Source organism: Maniola jurtina, chromosome 6 (assembly GCF_905333055.1).
Source record: "Maniola jurtina chromosome 6, ilManJurt1.1, whole genome shotgun sequence".
Taxonomy (NCBI): Eukaryota; Metazoa; Arthropoda; class Insecta; order Lepidoptera; family Nymphalidae; genus Maniola; species Maniola jurtina.
In genome coordinates, this window is record NC_060034.1 from 11,021,897 (window position 1) to 11,039,717 (window position 17,821).

A 17,821-nucleotide genomic window follows, 5' to 3' on the forward strand; every position below is an offset into this window, starting at 1 on the left:
GAGCGAGTGTGATAAATTGTCACAAGGTTCAGTTGCCTAGCGATCATGCGATAGTCCTATTTCGAGTATCGATCAATCGAACAGATTAGCGATAGTCTATCGATAGTGTAGAACTACCGATACTATCGGTAGTATCAATTGTTTTTTTGGTACAAGTCACAGATCAGTAATACGATAGTATTATACTGTCGATAGTCTATCGATAGGCAAGGCAAGTTTAGCAGAAGCATCGATATAATAATAGTACATGAGCAGAAGCATCACAGAAGTGATTCCCAGTCAATTCCACCACCATAACGCAAAAACCAGCCACTTCTAACAAAAAAATACTTCAAAAAGTCACAACACGCGCGCCAGCAAACGCGACCATAGATGAAGTCCTCACAGAAGCATCGGCCATCAGTAATCAGTTTCTGAAACTTACCATATGTATATAGTCTATGTTCTGAAATGTTCTGAAAATCTCCCATCCCCTGAGTATATTTTGTTTATTCTGTGCTGAAATTTGAAAAATAAGTAAAAACTGTGATGGTGGTATACCTACCTAGTCTTGTTACTTATAATAAATATCGATAAAAATGAAATTAGATTAGAATAGAGAGCAGAAAATTATTATTCCTACTTTTGTAAGTTGCGAATATACAATCAGTGTAACTTCATTTTTGCGATTCTTCCTATTTCAACAATAAAACCAAATGAAACAAACTTACATTTTACAAAAAAAAGATACCTAAATTAACAAACAACTGGTAAAGTGCTAAAATAATTGTTAACTACGTTTAAGATTAGAAAATGTCGAATATGAAAGCTACATATTTGGTCGTCGGTGGTGGTATTGCAGGAGTAACTTGTGTGGAAACTTTATCCATTTTGCATCCAGAGGAAAAGCTTGTGATAATAACTGCTTCTTCATTAGTAAAGAATGTAAGCAATGTTAGTTTTTATGCAAAAACCATTGTGAAATTTGATGTTAAAGATACAGAAGCTAGTTCATTGCTAAAAATACATCCAAATCTTGAAATTATCTATGACTCTTTAAAATATTTGGATACAAAAAATAAAACAGCCACCACTGAAGAAGGTGTTGTCATTCAGTATGAGGTAATTTGCATTTGTACTGGAGGGATTCCAAAGCTTATTTCAGACTCAAATAAATGTAAAAGAATTCTGGGTATTAGAGATACAGAATCGGTCAAAGAGTTTCAAAAGAAATTAAAGAATGGTCGTAAAATGATCATTGTTGGTAATGGAGGTATTGCATCAGAAATAGTTCATGCTACTAGAAGCATACAGAAAGTATGGGTAGTGAGAGATGATTACATATCTGCAACATTTGTTGATCCAGGAGCTGCAGAATTCTTTCAAGAAACATTTAGAAATAATTCAAAAAAGAAAACTGACAACACAGTATTAAGAAGACATGTTTTTACTGAAGAAGACACTGTTGTATCCATTAACAAAAATTTAAAATCTGCAGCCTTGGGTCCAGATTGGTACCGTAAGCTAGAAAATAATAAAAATGAAAGTGGTGATCAAGAACTTGAAATCATATACAAGGTTGAAATTGAATCAGTTGTAGAGACAGAAAACAAAGAATATGCTTTAGTTGTAACTCTAACAAATGGTAGGACTATAGAGTGTGATTTTGTGATATCAGCCACTGGAGTTGAGCCGGCAGTTAATTTTGCCTGGGATCAATTACCTAATAGAGGGCCAGATGGTGGGTTAGCCGTAAATGAACTTCAGGAAACTTCAATAAAAGATGTTTTTGCAGCTGGTGATGTAGCTTGTGCTGCCTGGGAGCATGCTGCTCACTGGTTTCAATTACGGCTGTGGACGCAAGCACGTCAGATGGCAGGAATGGCAGCTAAAGCAATGCATGCTAGGATAACAAATGAAGAAGTATTACAAGATTTTTGTTTTGAATTGTTTACACACTGCACTAGCCTTTTTGGATACAGAGTTGTATTGTTGGGAAAATATAATGGTCAAGGGTTAGGTACAGATTATGAGATTCTTTTACGGACCACTCCTAATCATGAATATATAAAGTTTGTACTGCAAAATGGAAGGTTACAAGGAGCAATTTTAATAGGAGAAACAGATTTGGAAGAAATGTGTGAAAACTTGATCCTTGATCAAATAGACCTGACACCATTTGGAGATGACATACTTAATCCTGATATAGATATTGATGATTATTTTGATTAAAATATTTGTGTTAATTACTATCACTATAATTTACTATTAAAATATTTGTGTACTTAAATCGATTTTTTAAATTTGCCGCCAATTCTCACTCAGTTTTCACTAGATTAGACTAAAATGATTAGATCTAATGTGGTTGAGTATGAAATCTGAGCACCTTATTAGACTGTTTTTGTAAAGTGCGAAGCCAGCTAAGCGAGCCTGCAAATGCGAGTAGGAGAAGCTGAATAAAGGGGTGACAGAGCAAGTCGTCTGGCGCGGTTCTTTGAAGAATCCGAATAGAGATATCATATTATTGTGCCGACAACGGAACGTTATGGGCACGTTAGAGCGATCTGCCCGTTCACTAATACCGCTTCCGCTAGAATATCGGTAGAAATAACATCTATAATTAATAGCGGATCCACATGCTTGCGACAAACAGTAAGCGTGTGGACAGCTGATATAAACACGTAAGCATTAAGCAACACTTGGAAGCGCTCCGATTGGCTGCAAGCTAGGTATCTGTAGTGTTTACTAGTGCTTGCTGGCAAACAACACAACACAAAGTATTTTTTATACACAGTGTTTGACTTGCAGCCACAAGCACGCCCAAGCGTTGGCAAGCACAGGCAAGCATACGTAAGGCAACTTACATCCATCCACACGCTTGCCAGTGCTTAATGTATGCTGTTTGTCTCAAGCATGTGGATCCGCCATTGGATAATACGCAGTGCGTAGTGACCTTTCATCTTTAGTCTTTGATCGTTTTATGGTCAGTGTTGTCATCTGAGTGTATTTTATCCTAGATTTCGGGAATAGTGCATTCGGGTTAGCGCGCTCTAGGCTGCATCAACAATTGCTTGCAAGTCTGATTGCAGCCAAGTGCTATTTAGTGGAGTCAATAAAGCTGTAAAATAGCTATTCTTAGGAAGTCCTCAGAAATCGCTCCAATTTTGATGATTTTGCTTTTTATATATTATTTAAAATCAGAAATGTTTTGAAGCGAGGAAATAATTTTTAATATTTTTAATCCTTAATGTATGACATTTATACATGACTTCCAGTAAAAATGTTTATTTATTTCACATGGGGTAAAGTGAAATTAAGAACTAGCACCACTGATGTCTGGATTTTCCATTTTCAGTCTTGCGGACTTTGACGTTTCAGGGTCTGTCTGCTGTCTGCTGACATGAAGTGTCATGTCATGTCACATCACTCACTGTGTTATTTTGTGTGGTTACCTGCTGGTTGGTTCGTTTTTCTTGATTTAGTAAAAATATCAGGAGGTACCTACCTATTTTTATGGTAATTTCAATTTGCGCCAATCGTCAAGAGCAATTCAATTGAATTTTCATGCTTTATATTCTAACTGTTCGGTCAATTCTGTTTTTTACCTAGGACGTTGAAAAAAGGTGATTATAAAAGAATTTAGTCATATTGTCGCAAAATATATTTCTTTGTTTTGCAAAATGATTGTACAATAATTTATCTAATTGCAGGATATCATCACAATGGCTATAATGTTTAGTGTTGTTGCTCGCGGCACCGTTGTTTTGGCGAAATATGCAACCTGTGCTGGTAATTTTACTGAAGTTACTGAACAAATTCTTTCGAAGATTCCGCCCCACGATGACAAACTTACTTACTCGCACGGAAACTACTTATTTCATTACATAGCCGAAAATAAGTTAGTGTATTTCTGCATTACGGACGATGTAAGTACATTAAATGAAAATATATAATAAATGATCAATATAACCTCTTATTACAGAATAATTTATTTTTGGTCAATGGCTGCTTATATTTTAGCTTTTGTGTGTTCAATGGAAAGATCTGGCAGGATACTGATAATGAGATAGCATTTAAAAACAATATTCATAATATTGTTTAAGGGTGCTGGCTGAGGGTTTACATGTAATGTGGCATTAGGTACATTATAATGGTGATATTCAAAAATCCATGATTTTTCACCAGATTTTGAAATCCACCCACAAGTGATCAATACACACCTCAATGGTTAGGTACTGTAGGGATGATTTTAAATATCTATCTAAGAAAATATGATATACTTAAATAGCAGGTACCTACTTACCACAATTATGTATATATGATTTTTGGTTATTGATATTTCGACCCAGTTTCTTGGTACTAACTCACTTCTTACATTATATTATGCACTAAATTAACCTGAAATCATTAATATCTAGTGTCTTATTTAATTTCTAGCAATTCCAACGTTCAAGAGCATTCCTGTTTCTAAATGAAATCAAAAGAAGATTTGTATCAGCATTTGGAGATACAGCACAAACTGCTATACCTTACGCCATGAACAGTGAATTTGCAAGAGTACTGGCCACTGAAATGAAACATTATAGTGAGTCCAAGGATTTAGAGACCATATCAAGAGTCCATGGGGAGTTGGATGAACTCAAAAATATTATGGTGAAAAACATTGGTAAGTAAACTTTGGACTGATATCCTATTAATATCATAAAGTGATTTGGAAGTTGGGTACTCCTTCACAAGACATTGACAACCAATTTGGCTCAAAATGAAGATAGCTTATACTCTGGATTAACATTATTAATACGCTGTGGACGTATTAGTCAGTAGGTCCCAGGTTCAATTCCTAGCACGGGTTTGGGATTTTATAATTTCTAAACCTCTGGTCTGGTCTGGTGGGAGGCTTCTGCTGTGGCTAGTTACCACCATACCGGCAAAGCTGTGCTGTAGAATGTAGGTATACTGTAAAAGTTACAAAGCCATGTAGAAACGAAAGAGGGTTTAATAAAAACTGCCGTACCCCGTCCATGTTAGCCCACTTTAATCTTAGACTGCATCATCACTTACCACCAGATGAGAAAGCAGTCAAGAGTTCACTTGTATCAAGTTAAAAAAAAAGTTATACCGCAAAATGGAATTTTTGATTCGATAATTCAACCTTGTTTGCTAATAAATTCTTTTGGTCTTTTTTCTTTTGAGCCACATTATTATGTATTCATGCTTACATAAATAGCTACTGAACTTATATGGATACAAACATCAATACAGTGAATCATTATAGCTAGTTATTATTGCTTATATGTATATATTTTTATCTTACTACTATTATTTACTACATGCTTGGATGAGAAACTTTATCATTACCTTGTGGATAATTTCATTGACCTAAATGACTGGTAATGCAATGTAAAATACTGTATGCAACTTGGTGATTTTAAATCATTGTTTTATAAACTATCATAAGGTTTCAAGAACTTCCTTCAGCTTCTTTTCCCCTTTTTTTTCTTCCTTTCCACAGTAGGCTGAATGTTCAAGCCTTCCACCCAATTCCATGTATTAAGTATATCCTCAAACCTACCTGGTCCTGTTGCTTTCATTTTATGATTTACATTATCCTGTGTACTTCTGTATTCATGTAATGAATATTCATACTCCTTAATATAAATTATGTGAAAGTGTGTGTCTTTCCGTTACCTTTTTATGGCATATCTGCTTAGCAAATTTTGACACCATTTCGTACATAATATTGCTTTGATCCTGAAAATCAAAAATAGGTTACTTTTTATCCCAGAAAATCAAAAGAATACCCTCAGGATTTTGTAAAACACCTACTAGTCACATTAATATTATAAAGGGAAATATGTGTGTGTGTATGTTTGTTACTCCTTTACGCAAAAACCACTGGACAGATTTGGCTGAAATTTAGAATAGAGATAGATAATATCCTGGATTAGCACATAGGCTACTCTTTATCCCGGAAAATCAAAGAGTTCCCACGGGATTTGGAAAAATCTAAATCCATGCGGGCAAAGTCACGGGCATCGGCTTGTTATTGGTTAGTATTTGTCAACTCTACATTAATTTGTTCCATATATTTGTTTCTTGTTTTACCATTTTGCTATCTTATGTGAACAATGATTACATTAATTAGATATGACTTTATTGCAACTTTCACATATTCATATCAGTAAAGTCCCAAAAATAAAATAATACAAATAAGTCGAAAAAAGTGTTGATTTTAAAGTGATAAAAAATTGCAGTTACTATGGTCTTTACACAGCAAACAAAGTATTGAAGTATACTTTATTATTTAAATAATGCTACAGAAATGAAGTTTTAATAAGATCTTGTTTAGAATCATTATGTTCTTATTTATGTATGTATATTTTTCTGCAGTATATGTCTAGAAGTTATTTTCGAAAATATGTTGCATACTGGTTTATTTTACTATGTTATGGTTTTATGTATAATAGTCCAAAGCAGAAATTTGTATATCATATTACTTATTTAAATCATTTTTAATTGGTAGGTACAGAATAACAACCAAAAGGAAATATTTAATTTCTATTTTTACCAATTAATTAATGATGAAATGTTATCAGTATTTTGTTCTCTGTGAAACGTATTTAGTACTCATTAAAATAATGCCAGTAATTAGCACAATTATTTATCGGCCTCTAGTGTGAATTCCACTCATTATTGTTATAGTAAATGAATATTTTTATTGATTTGTTCTTACGTCTTCCCTTCTGTAATAGGCAGAGTTGAAATTTTCACAGAATGTGTATTCTATTGCCCCTATAACAAAAAATTAATCATACTAATATTAGATACGCGAAAGTTTGTAAGTATGGAATATGGATGGATGGATGTTTGTTACTCTTTCACGCAAAAACTACTGGACAAATTTGGCTGTTTGGAATGGAGATAGATTATACCCCGAATTAACAAATAAGCTACTTTTTATCCCGGAAAATCAATGAATTTCCACGAGATTTTTAAAAACCTATATATACGGAAACGAAGTCGCGGTCATCAGCCAGTAATAAAATGTTTCAAAATGGCCATTTTGCTTTTATTACTAGCTGATTCCGCCATGAAAAAAAAGTGTTATTTCTTATACCATGGCACGGAACCCTTTGTGTTCCTCACGAACGACTCACACTTAACCGATTTTAGTACAATGCGCAGCAATATAGTTCGGGTTCAGATTAGACTTTTTGTTTTGCGTGCAGTAAGTATACATAATTATACATCGATGTATTTATAGCATTAATTAGTCTGGTAGTTAAAATTACCAAGACAGCCCTTTAATGAGTTCAAAGGGCTTAATCATAGTAGAAAAACTTGTAACTTGGCTTTAGTTTACTTTCATGTACATTTGTACCTATTCTCTTGATGAAATTTCATAAATGGGTAGTTCTTTGAACAGCTGAAAAATGAGGCATGTTGAATTTGTCCCTGACACATTATATTGCAAATTTTCACTATATATCGTGTGCAAATAAAACATTGTATCTACATGGAAACTAAAATAACATTGGCTAGTACAAAATAAATAAGGAACAAAATGTTTCAGCCTTTTAGAAAATAATTTAGACAAATGGGTATTTGGGTTTTGATAGCATGTAAATAGTAGTACCGGGATATACTATGAGCTTAACAAAATGCAGTTATTTCGAAATAACTATAGCAATGCAAATTCAATTTATTTATAGGTATGAATGTTTGGATTGCGATAATCTCGCAGTGAGCTATTTATTATAGAGATAAGTATAAAACTTATGAGTATGTGTAATGCTAAACAAATCGATCACATGTTGAACATAACAAACACATTGTAAGGAAACTTGCATGTTTCAGTAGAAATTCTCGAAATTTTTGGATATTTAGAGCTACGTGGACTGTCTTATAATAAAAATTAAAGAAATTTAATTGATGGCTAAATTGTCAGTTTTGCATGGTATGTCTGTCAGGTTTAAAATAAACAAGAGTTTAACGCTTGTTTAATTTTTTTGTGCTTTTTTTTGCGCTAAGCAGCGAGTCTTCACCATCTAAGTTGCAGAAACTTTACTAATTCTTACAACATGTAATTGCAACTGTGATTCTTAACAATATCTTTAGTTCACATACTAGGTATAGTATATGAATATAATTTATAAAGATTAATGAATTTTTTTTTTCTTTTACAGACAATATGGCAATGCGTGGCGAAAAATTGGAGCTTCTTGTAAATAAAGCGGACAATTTGGCAACAAGTGTAAGTAGCTTTGATTAATTTTAAAATTTCACCCATCAGCCACCCGTAACAATTGTGATCTTTCTTCCCTGTGAAATAAAACTAAAGGCATAGTGTCTGCTATGAACCTAAACGTGCGCGTGGTTCCATTTTAGAAAATTAGCCTGCAAATATTTTTTTATCAATTATTATCATTTAGATATGTAGTAAGCAAAAAAATATAGCGTTTGGTAACTATTTTAAAATTCAATAAAAGATGGTGGCTTCGAAGTCGCTGCTTTGTTTGGTAATTTTAGACTCTTTTTCTATATAAAGAGCAACCGCCGAGATTCTTGCTGGTTCTTCTCGGTAGGAACGGCATTTGGACCAGTGGTAAATTATTTTGACGATTCAAAAGCACTTGTAAAAGTTTATTTGAATAAAAATCTATTTAATTTTTCCAAAGAACTGAGATACTCTCAAGTCACGTTTTACTTCAAAGACTTATAAGCTTTTTCTTCTTTTACAGTCAGTTTCGTACCGCACATCCGCAAGAACATTGCAACGCTCGCTATTTTGGAAGAACATAAAAATGTACGTCATCTTGGTATTAATAGCTGCATTGGCGGTATACCTCATCGGCGCGATGGCTTGCGGCGGCCTCGCCTGGAGGTCTTGCGTCGGCTAACCTGTGAACTACACCTATATTATATTACACAGCATATTAATGACACATATTAATGAAATCGTTACTCATGAGGCTGGCATAGGTATACGTCAAATAATATAAAAGCCCCTTGAAAATCAGATTAAAAAGAAAAAAAATCGTTCCTCTGTTGCCTATGCGCCACTGTCCATGTTATACCTATTACTTCACGAATTCGTAAGGGTGATTTCAGATTATCGTTTATTATGAGCGTTTTATGCTCGTTTTTGGTATACGGTTTAGTAAACCAAACGCGCCTGCACGGGCTCATTTCGAATACGGCCTCTGGATTGTCTTCAAAGCAATGCGCCTTCGGTTATTTTTATAGCAACGCCAATTTATTGCAATACTTTCGCACCCTTTTGCGCTCATTCATTACGGATTTTTGTAAAGAAAGTTAAAGCTGGTCGCATATTATCAGATATTATCCGTTAGAAAAAAATTGTAAGGCATTTTGATTTTTGAATAGCAAAAGTAGTACTATAATTATGTATCTGTGGAGAAAAAATTGAGCTCTGGTTCGTAATCCCATACAAATAATAGAGACAATGGGCGTTGACCATTTTGACTTACCAAGCAATCCAGTCCAATAATCCAATGGAATAATTCCAAACCTTTTACTTCCTAATTTTTCGGGCGTCTCAAACTCCATCTATCAGAGATCTAAGGGAATTTCTTCCGATTTGATTTACTTGTCAATTTCATAAATATAAGTACTTATATAAGTATCTCTTTTGACTTGGACATATCTATTTGTTTGTACACACTTAAAAGAACCAAATCCTGACTTAGTTCAGTCAATCACGTTTTTAAAAAGATAATTGCATTTTTTGTTTGATGATGGTGGTCATACCTGATTATCATTTGGTGTCATGTAAAATACATATTGGACGCGATAGTGACAATTTTGTTCTGTTTATTAGGGATAAGATGAAGTGCTCCACAGTCCAAATTATAAGGTGTTAATAGCTAGGTGACGCCTAACTTCTTGAATACTCTGAGGTGGTCGAGTAGGTGTCGCATCTGGCTTTAGAATTAAGGGTACACTTCTTGTTCGCTTCTCCATGTAACCATATTACACCTATTATTCTATTATTTGTTGTTTATATATCGATTTATCTTTCCATTAGTTATGCACTAAAACAATTAATATCGTAAAATTATACTTATTTTGAAAGTTATGACCCTTGAAACATCTCTATTTTATAAGCTTAATTTTTATGCAACTTCGTGCGTGAACACATTATGAGAGAAACTACAAAATGACAAAGCTACTGGCTTTATGAGAAATAATAATTACAAATGTCTTTAGTTTAAAAAAATGTTGGTTAAGTAAAGTTGGTCTTTAGGATGTCCCACCTGAGTAAATGTTGATTGCAATCAACTTGAATGCTCGACTTAGAGCGACCATGGATATCACTCTTAACAGATAGCGGTGGGAAACGGGACCAGAGTATACAGCCGCGCGGTTCACACTCGCCCCGTGTTTTCTTTGCGGGGCGGGGTAAAGGTCTTTGTGTTTATTGTACCGGCGTGAACAAATACGTCAGGGAATACAAAAAGTTTGGCATCATCTATGTACCTAATTAATAACATTAATAAATAATTATTATAATCCAAACTAATATTATAGAAGCGAAAGTGTGTCTGTCTATTTGTCTGCTAGCTCTTCACGGCCCATCTGTTTAGCAGATTTTGACGTTTGGTACAGAGATAGCTTGCAACTCGGAGACTGGTATAGGTTTTTTATTCTAGAAAATTTAATTTTTTTTTACGGGGTTTTTAAAACCGAAACTCACGCGGACGAATTCGCAGGCATCATCTATATATCGCTATATAACAAGAAATATTATACACATAACTGCTGTGTAGGAGCGTTATAGTATTTCAGTCTTTTTTGGTATTATGTCGTGATTACTATCTTCAAAATCCAGTTAAAATTAAATAATTGTAGGTTAAACATTAAGGCACTGTATCCTTTTATTTTTTTCAAGTTTGATTATTCAATATTTCACTATGTAAAAATATATTTGTATAGATAGTAGAGTTATGCGTTTGTTATTCCTTGCATAACATTATTATCGACAAAGAGTTGTAATGGCTCAGTGGTTAGAGCATGTAGATACTAACAAATCTGGGTTGCAGGTTTAGTTTTCGCGCATTTCTATAAAAAGTTTGTTTATGTGCCTGATAATAATTCGTATTTATACTATAAATGCGAGTATGTCTGTCTGTTTGTCTACTAGCTTTTCATGGCCCAATCGTTCAATCGATTAAAAAAAAATATGGACAGGCACTTTATGTTCCGAGAAATAAGATTCCCTTGGGATTTTATTGGCTCATTCGTTTAAACGATTATTATGTTTGGTACGGAGCTAAGTTGTATCCCGAGGACAGACACAAGCTACTTTTTGTCCCCGAAAATCAAATAATTCCCACGGGATTTAAAAAAAAACTAAATCTTCGCGGGTGAAGCCGCGGGCATCATCTAGTAAAATATAATAATGTGTTGACTAGCCAACCAAATCCAAGGGAAGCATTGGCGGAACAAAAGTCAATAATTCTCTTTATATTGAAAAGAAAAGAAAAAGCTTTTATTTTTGAAAGTTATTGTGTAATTTCATTTATTTATTTTACGGAAACATACGGTATAAGTAATTCTTAAATGATAGGTAACATATATAAAACACTTAAACTTTAATTGTCTCCAATGAAACAATAATAATAGTAAAAATATTTATTAAGGTCTTGATAATGCTTTTTTTCTTCAAATAGGGTTCGAAATTTAATGAATGTATGCCATCGATCTATCCATTGGTACAGAATTAACCAGTAGTTCAGTGTTTCCACTCAGAATGACCTAGGCGACTAGAGAAACACCTCGTATTGTTAATTATTACCTCTATCCAAATCGTTTATTTCTAAATCATATATTGCGACTAATTGTGTTGTACATAATCTCTAAACCAAACTTAATCGCCAAGTCTAAATAAATATAGTGGTATTTCACAGGGAGCATGAAATGAATAGCGATGTATATATATTTATACCCAATCCTCGGCAAGAATTTATTATAGCGCTCTCTCTGTTACGTAATTCCATACAAATGATAGAGGCAAAAATCTCAGTGGGCGTTAACCATTTTGAAACACCAACCAATCATAAACATGTATTTAGAAAACATTCGAAATTCAATGAGGAACTTTCCAGCAAACGTCCCATAAAGTTATCATAGATGTCTCTGAATGCATAGTAATATTTCTTCATCCAGGTGTCTAACCAGATCTTCATATGCAAGGGTAATTGGAATCCAAAGTAGAGCAGTTCGATGTAAAGCAGAAATAAATAAAAATGAAAACGAAAAACTGGCGAATAGCTGATGTAGGAATGATATGTCCATAAACTAAACAGTTACTCGTCATATTTATATCATTGATTGACTTGACCTAAAAAAAACAATCTAAAGGGCACAGGCAGTATTTTCTGCCTTTCGCAGCGAGCTATGCATTCAGAGACATCTATGATAATTTTATGGAACGTTCGCTGAAAAGTTCCTCATTAGGAAACATACAGTACAAATGCGCATAGAAATCTTCGTCACTGTTCGGCAACGGTCGTATGATACACATGATATTGACTCCTATTTGTTTATAACAAGGTGCAAAATGCAAGTGCATTGTTTAGGGCTCTTACGATTCAATGATTCGGAATACGACAATTAGCGAAGATCTGCATGCGCATTATTAATTTGGTTGTACTGTAGTTTCGTTTGTGATTGGTTGGTGTCTCAAAATGGTTAGCGCCCACTGGGATTTGCGCCTCTATCATTTGTATGGGACTACGTAACAGAGAAAGCGCTTTACTAACTTCTTTCCGCGGATAGGGTATAGAGATTTCATTGCATACAAAGTTAGCCACCTTGTTATCATAGATTTACTATAGCTTAGTAAGACGTATCCTACTGTCTATGATTGTTATCAATAGAATAGAATAATATGATATAATTATGTTCTGTCATTAAAAGATGAAGTACTCTTTCGGTGGAACAACTCTGCGAAATGATAACCGAATTAGTATACTTATATTATTTTGTTATAATATGAATGAAGTACATACATAGAGATAATATTCCTTGATATATTCCTGATCGATGCTGATGGTCTAAACTTGATTCCAATACTGTAGTTAATTCTGTTGTCCACAATCTTTAAATAAAGCAAATTAATTGAAAGGTCTACCATCTAGTGCTATCCTTTTTCCCAGAGAGCATTATGAAGAGTATAGCAATACATTTAGACGTCATTTTAGTTTAGAGATTGCGCACCAGAATTAGCCACAATGTTCAAAACTGTTTCTTTATGCACTTGACATAACAATAAATGTTATTTTAAAGATGGATTTAAGGTGAATTTTTCTCATATTATCAATTTCTAAGTTGGCGGCCATCGGACTATTCGCGATATATAATACGCATGAATGTAATTAAATTGTATAGACGAGTATGCGAGGAGTTGTTTTATTATATTGTCATAGATTTATTTCATAATATAAATAATATTATTAAAGACTTTTAAAAGTATTGTGATATCTTTATATTATAAGTATAATTCTAATTAATTGTTTACAATAATAACCATGTGGAACCATGTTATAAATTTGTAGATTATAAACCAGAGGTGTTTTATTTTGATTTTGTCCCACAAAATCCGCATCCGGAACCGTTCGAACAAAAGAAGCTCATAATAAAAGTTGGGGCTTATATTCATCGAAGTGGAGGAAGTAATAGCGATTCACAAGTTCCTCGCGGCACTCGCACCCTCCCTAGTCCCGAATGTGAGGCCATTCCGGAATTCGGGAGCGTCAGATTGATCCCGCACCATAGAGGGTGGGTCCCCTCCCTTCCTCGCCGCGTAAGTCCCGTTGTACAGCAATCGCGCGCCATCCTTTGCCGCGGGAGGGCGCCTGTGTCGCGGCGCGTACCACACGCTACTACGGCCGATATTGGTGTGTTTATTTCCGTGTTCGAAACGACGTACGCGGTACCGTGTGATGCGTGTACGGAATAGGAATCCTTCAATGTGTATGTAAACTCGGCGCTATTGTACGACACCGCTTTAATATTGTTTACGGATGCTCAATTAATTTACTTAGTGGTTGTTAAATTGAGCAATTAAAAATTAACTGTTAGTTAAATAATATTCGTTTAAGAGCTTTTGCAATTTAAGCTCTATATTTTATTTATTTTGTATCTTTAAAACACACTAAATAAGGATTTTGGTTGTAGGAAGCAAAGTGACGGTCGTTAATTCGAATAAGTAGATGTATCTATAGAATTATTAGTTAATATCATACATGAAACCGCAGGATGGCTTGACCGTAACAATGGTTACGATAGATCATCCGCTATCAATATTTATTATTTGGTAGCCTTTAATGGAACCGCTGTATGATTTATGGCTTAGCACAATTATTTCGGCAATGGTAAATGAGTTCTAATGCTTAATTATTTTTTAAACGGAACAACTTGGTCTCTTTAAATAATAATGTAGTTTTCTTATAATAATATATTCTTACTAGGAACTTAGTTTGCTTCTAGTATTTTTCTATACATATGCTCTACGATTTGTATGTCCGCATGTGCGTGTCCCGTGGCCGGTCGACTGTTAATGCTACAGGAAGCGGTGTCGATTTTAGGGAAGGCTCGTACTAGGAATGGCTCTTAGGTCATTGTTCTTTTTTTTTTACGCCGAAACGCTCTTTTTGTATCACGAAGATAAATTAGCGTTGTCTTCCCCCTAAACGATTTTTTCTCGTACCCTAATTCCAACATTCTGTTATCGCGGCTTGAGATTTTGATGGATAATATTGGATAATATACTGAATTATTTACTACTTAATTGAATGAATTGGACCGAAAATTTTTACACTTTTTGGATTTTCTCGAATAAAAAATAAATAGATAGGTATATTACGCGACAGGCCGAGATGGCAATCGAGGTGGGGACGCCCCGTGCTAATCCGGTGCGGGATAGCGTGAGTGACGTGCGGGTGTGCGGGGCGTCCCTCCGCCTCATACCCCGATTGCCATCTGGATCTGTAGCTATAGATACATACATATGACTAATTCGAAGTAGTTCCAGATAAAGCTTTAAAGATGGGTTAGTCGTAAATCGTACACACTAACAAAGACTGGCTATGCCCAAAATGGATTACAAAGAAGTGAGGAAATGGACTTTGTATTAGAGACAGTGTATCAAATGGAGGTGGAATAGAGAGTCGCAAAGATGGATGACAGTTCGCCCGATTTGTCGCTCAAGCTGCGACGGGGCTCGAGCGATTCCAGGGAGTCGTTTTATATGGACTTCGCTCAAGGCATAGACTCCGATATAGAAGAGGTGACTACAATTGAGCGGATAATTCCTGAGCATCCTGGCGGGAGGGCGGAGGGCGACGCGGATACGCTGGCTACGCCATCCGGGCTGGATGACAAGGATTTGTCGCAATGGTGAGGACATTTTAATACGCTATTTATATTAATTTATTATTGTAGCTAGCTCATAGCCCGGCGAGAGAAGTTGAAAATAACTTAGGCTGAGATCTACCTATAGAGTGAACTTTGACTTTACTCAAGACACTGTTACTTAAAACGATATCGCTGACATAAGACTGAGCAAAGTCAAATTATGCTCTATATTGTGGGTTGGGATGATATTTTTCTGCAAAATATGTTTGAAGCATACCTTATTAGCTATCCTACATAGGTATTTAACTAAAGGCTTCGGGTCGCGAGTAACTAAGTATTTTAATAATTCTAAAAAGCAGCCGCCAAGAGGTTCAGCTTACTGGGACTACAAGACGCATAAGGCCCTATAACCTAAGTGGAGAGGAGACAAGATGTGTTTATTCGACCAATGAGATTCAAAATAGATGACGTAAAAAAATTATCACGTCATCTTTTAAAAATCCGGTTAGTTGACTGTACACATCTCTACGCTCCGCTTAGGTGGATACCGGGCCTAAGATTAGAGAAATAAATAAGTAAAGGAATGGGCATAGATGTCACACGAAGGTATGAATTGGAAGGTACATATCACCACCTAACTTGTTTACCTATATAGGTACCTATGTAGGTACGATGTATCATATCAGGCCACCTGTTTTCCCCCACAAAGGAAGCCGCGTTATTTTCGTTAAGGACACGTATTGAGGACGTGACTGCCGATTGGCGGGCAACTGGCGAGAGTAACTTCATGATGGCATGCATCGTTTCACGACAACAAACATAGGTACAGGACCACAAATTCAAGGTAGGTAAACTTATTTTTTGATGGGAAATGTATAATGAAAGGCAAGGAAGGTACAACACGACTTCTAAAATTTATGGTATGGTAGTACAAGGAATTTTTCGAATGTATTCACATTGCTCCAGTCCAGTCGGTTGGCACCACACTGGAGTTAGACGAGCTTCACGAGCCACAAATCATACACGCGTACGCGCGCCTTCAGTATGACCACGTAATACGTAATAGTAAAGATATGACATCCTGCAGTGAACAACAGCTACTAAAATGATGGTACCAGTCTGCTGTCTGATAGGAGCTAGTAATTCATAGTACTATGGACATTGCCAAGTTGCACTATTGCATATTCGTTGGTAGCGTTTTATTTTTGGCGAGACCTTTGGCGACATTAATTCAAGGCAAATTTTAAAATGGTTCATGATGTTGAAGGTTGTCTACTCCGATAGCAAAATGGTCGTCGAGTCGGGGAGAGCACGATTGTGTTCCTGATGCGCTTCAGACGGTGTAGGGATATTTTATTGGTCCCGGAGGTATACCTCGGCAGACGCCTCTGGCTGGGCTGCGAATAAGTTCGGTCTCCTATAGCCCAGCCACCATGCGAGGCATGGAACACCGGCGTAGGGCTTTAGTCAGAGACTGACATATCCTTCGTGCTTCCCTGGGCGCGGTGGTATCCATGACGGATTTCCTTGAGTTGGAGTCGAAGGGCTTTCGAGATTGTGACTTTGAATGTAGGTGTTAGACGGTAAATGAATTAGGTATCTAGGTAGGTACCTATGAGCGCAAAATGAATATTCAGTAGGTAGCTAAAGTAGTAAAGATCAGTGCTGCCTAATTGAAATTAAAGAGTGTCGTATGCAAGGAATTTCAAATTAGTCAGAGTAAATCTGAAAAATAAAGAGTGGATAGGAACCTACCTACTTTCAGTTCATTGAACTCTACTAAACATTTGTAGATGTCAATCTCAATCTCTCTCATCTCATCTCTATTGGAGATTTCCCAGCAGCCCTAAAATGCGGATTTTTCGATAACGTTGAGTAGGTACCTATTTACCTAGTTAGGTAGCTGCTTACTGACATTTTTATCTTATAACCTATGCACTAAAAAATATATAATAGCCGACGTCGTTTTTGACGTAATCATTTGTACGGAAGATGTTGCGTACCCGTGAACCCCGAGTTCATTTAGACGTAAAGAGTTCAGTTGAAGCGTAAAATTCCATCCAGTTAATGCCAGGGGCGCGGTAATATCTTTGCAGTTCATCAATCTAAATCTAACCCATCTAGGGCCTAGGTACCTACACTTGCATTTTTATAGAGTAAATCTTTCTCGTTTCGCACCAGTGTCGTAGAGTGTAGAGACCACGAATAGTGACTTTATCGCTGAAAACTTGATTAACATCCGTTCAGCACTTTTTAAAATCAGGTACGTAAGTCCTACTTACCTCAGGACTCTGATGCAGCCAGCTAATTTTATAGAGCGGAAGCTTGACTTTTGAGGCATTTACCTACCTTACCTGGTACTCATATTTGAAATCGCACTGGAACTTGGCATAAAGGTAGGTACCTACTTAGGTATGTACGACAGTTGACAATTGACACAGGGGTGATTCCTCCTTCCTAC

The 17,821-nt window shown here is 35.6% G+C and overlaps 3 protein-coding genes across 13 annotated transcripts in view; all 3 read left to right on the forward strand.

Moving 5' to 3' along the window:
• The first annotated feature begins 491 nt into the window (after positions 1-491).
• Positions 492-11,624, forward strand: LOC123866358 (vesicle-associated membrane protein 7). 3 transcript variants are annotated; one of them, XM_045907879.1, is made up of 5 exons: positions 492-626; positions 3,690-3,905; positions 4,417-4,645; positions 8,166-8,233; positions 8,721-11,624. In XM_045907879.1, exons 2-5 carry the CDS (start codon positions 3,702-3,704, stop codon positions 8,877-8,879), a joined length of 660 nt encoding a protein of 219 aa, XP_045763835.1. In that variant the 5' UTR covers positions 492-626; positions 3,690-3,701; the 3' UTR covers positions 8,880-11,624. The 3 variants fall into 3 exon arrangements, with proteins under 3 accessions (XP_045763835.1, XP_045763833.1, XP_045763834.1); XM_045907877.1 differs by lacking the exon at positions 492-626 and adding an exon at positions 3,393-3,602; XM_045907878.1 differs by lacking the exon at positions 492-626 and adding an exon at positions 3,393-3,598 and having other exon boundaries at positions 3,686-3,905.
• LOC123866344 (pyridine nucleotide-disulfide oxidoreductase domain-containing protein 1) lies at positions 619-2,229 on the forward strand. Its single transcript, XM_045907862.1, has one exon. It carries the CDS (start codon positions 793-795, stop codon positions 2,209-2,211), a length of 1,419 nt encoding a protein of 472 aa, XP_045763818.1. The 5' UTR covers positions 619-792; the 3' UTR covers positions 2,212-2,229.
• Positions 11,625-12,663: 1,039 nt separating the features above from the next.
• The window catches only part of LOC123866334 (proton channel OtopLc-like), a 77,694-nt gene continuing 72,536 nt past the window's right edge, over positions 12,664-17,821 (forward strand). For 2 of the 9 annotated variants that reach the window (XM_045907838.1, XM_045907846.1), the window contains exons 1-2: positions 12,664-13,977; positions 15,032-15,402. In XM_045907838.1, coding sequence (XP_045763794.1) covers positions 15,182-15,402 — 221 coding nt within the window. In that variant the 5' untranslated portion in view covers positions 12,664-13,977; positions 15,032-15,181. Of the gene's footprint in view, positions 13,999-15,028; positions 15,403-17,821 lie in introns of all 9 variants that reach the window. The other 7 variants (XM_045907841.1, XM_045907840.1, XM_045907839.1 and 4 more) reach the window with 7 other exon arrangements.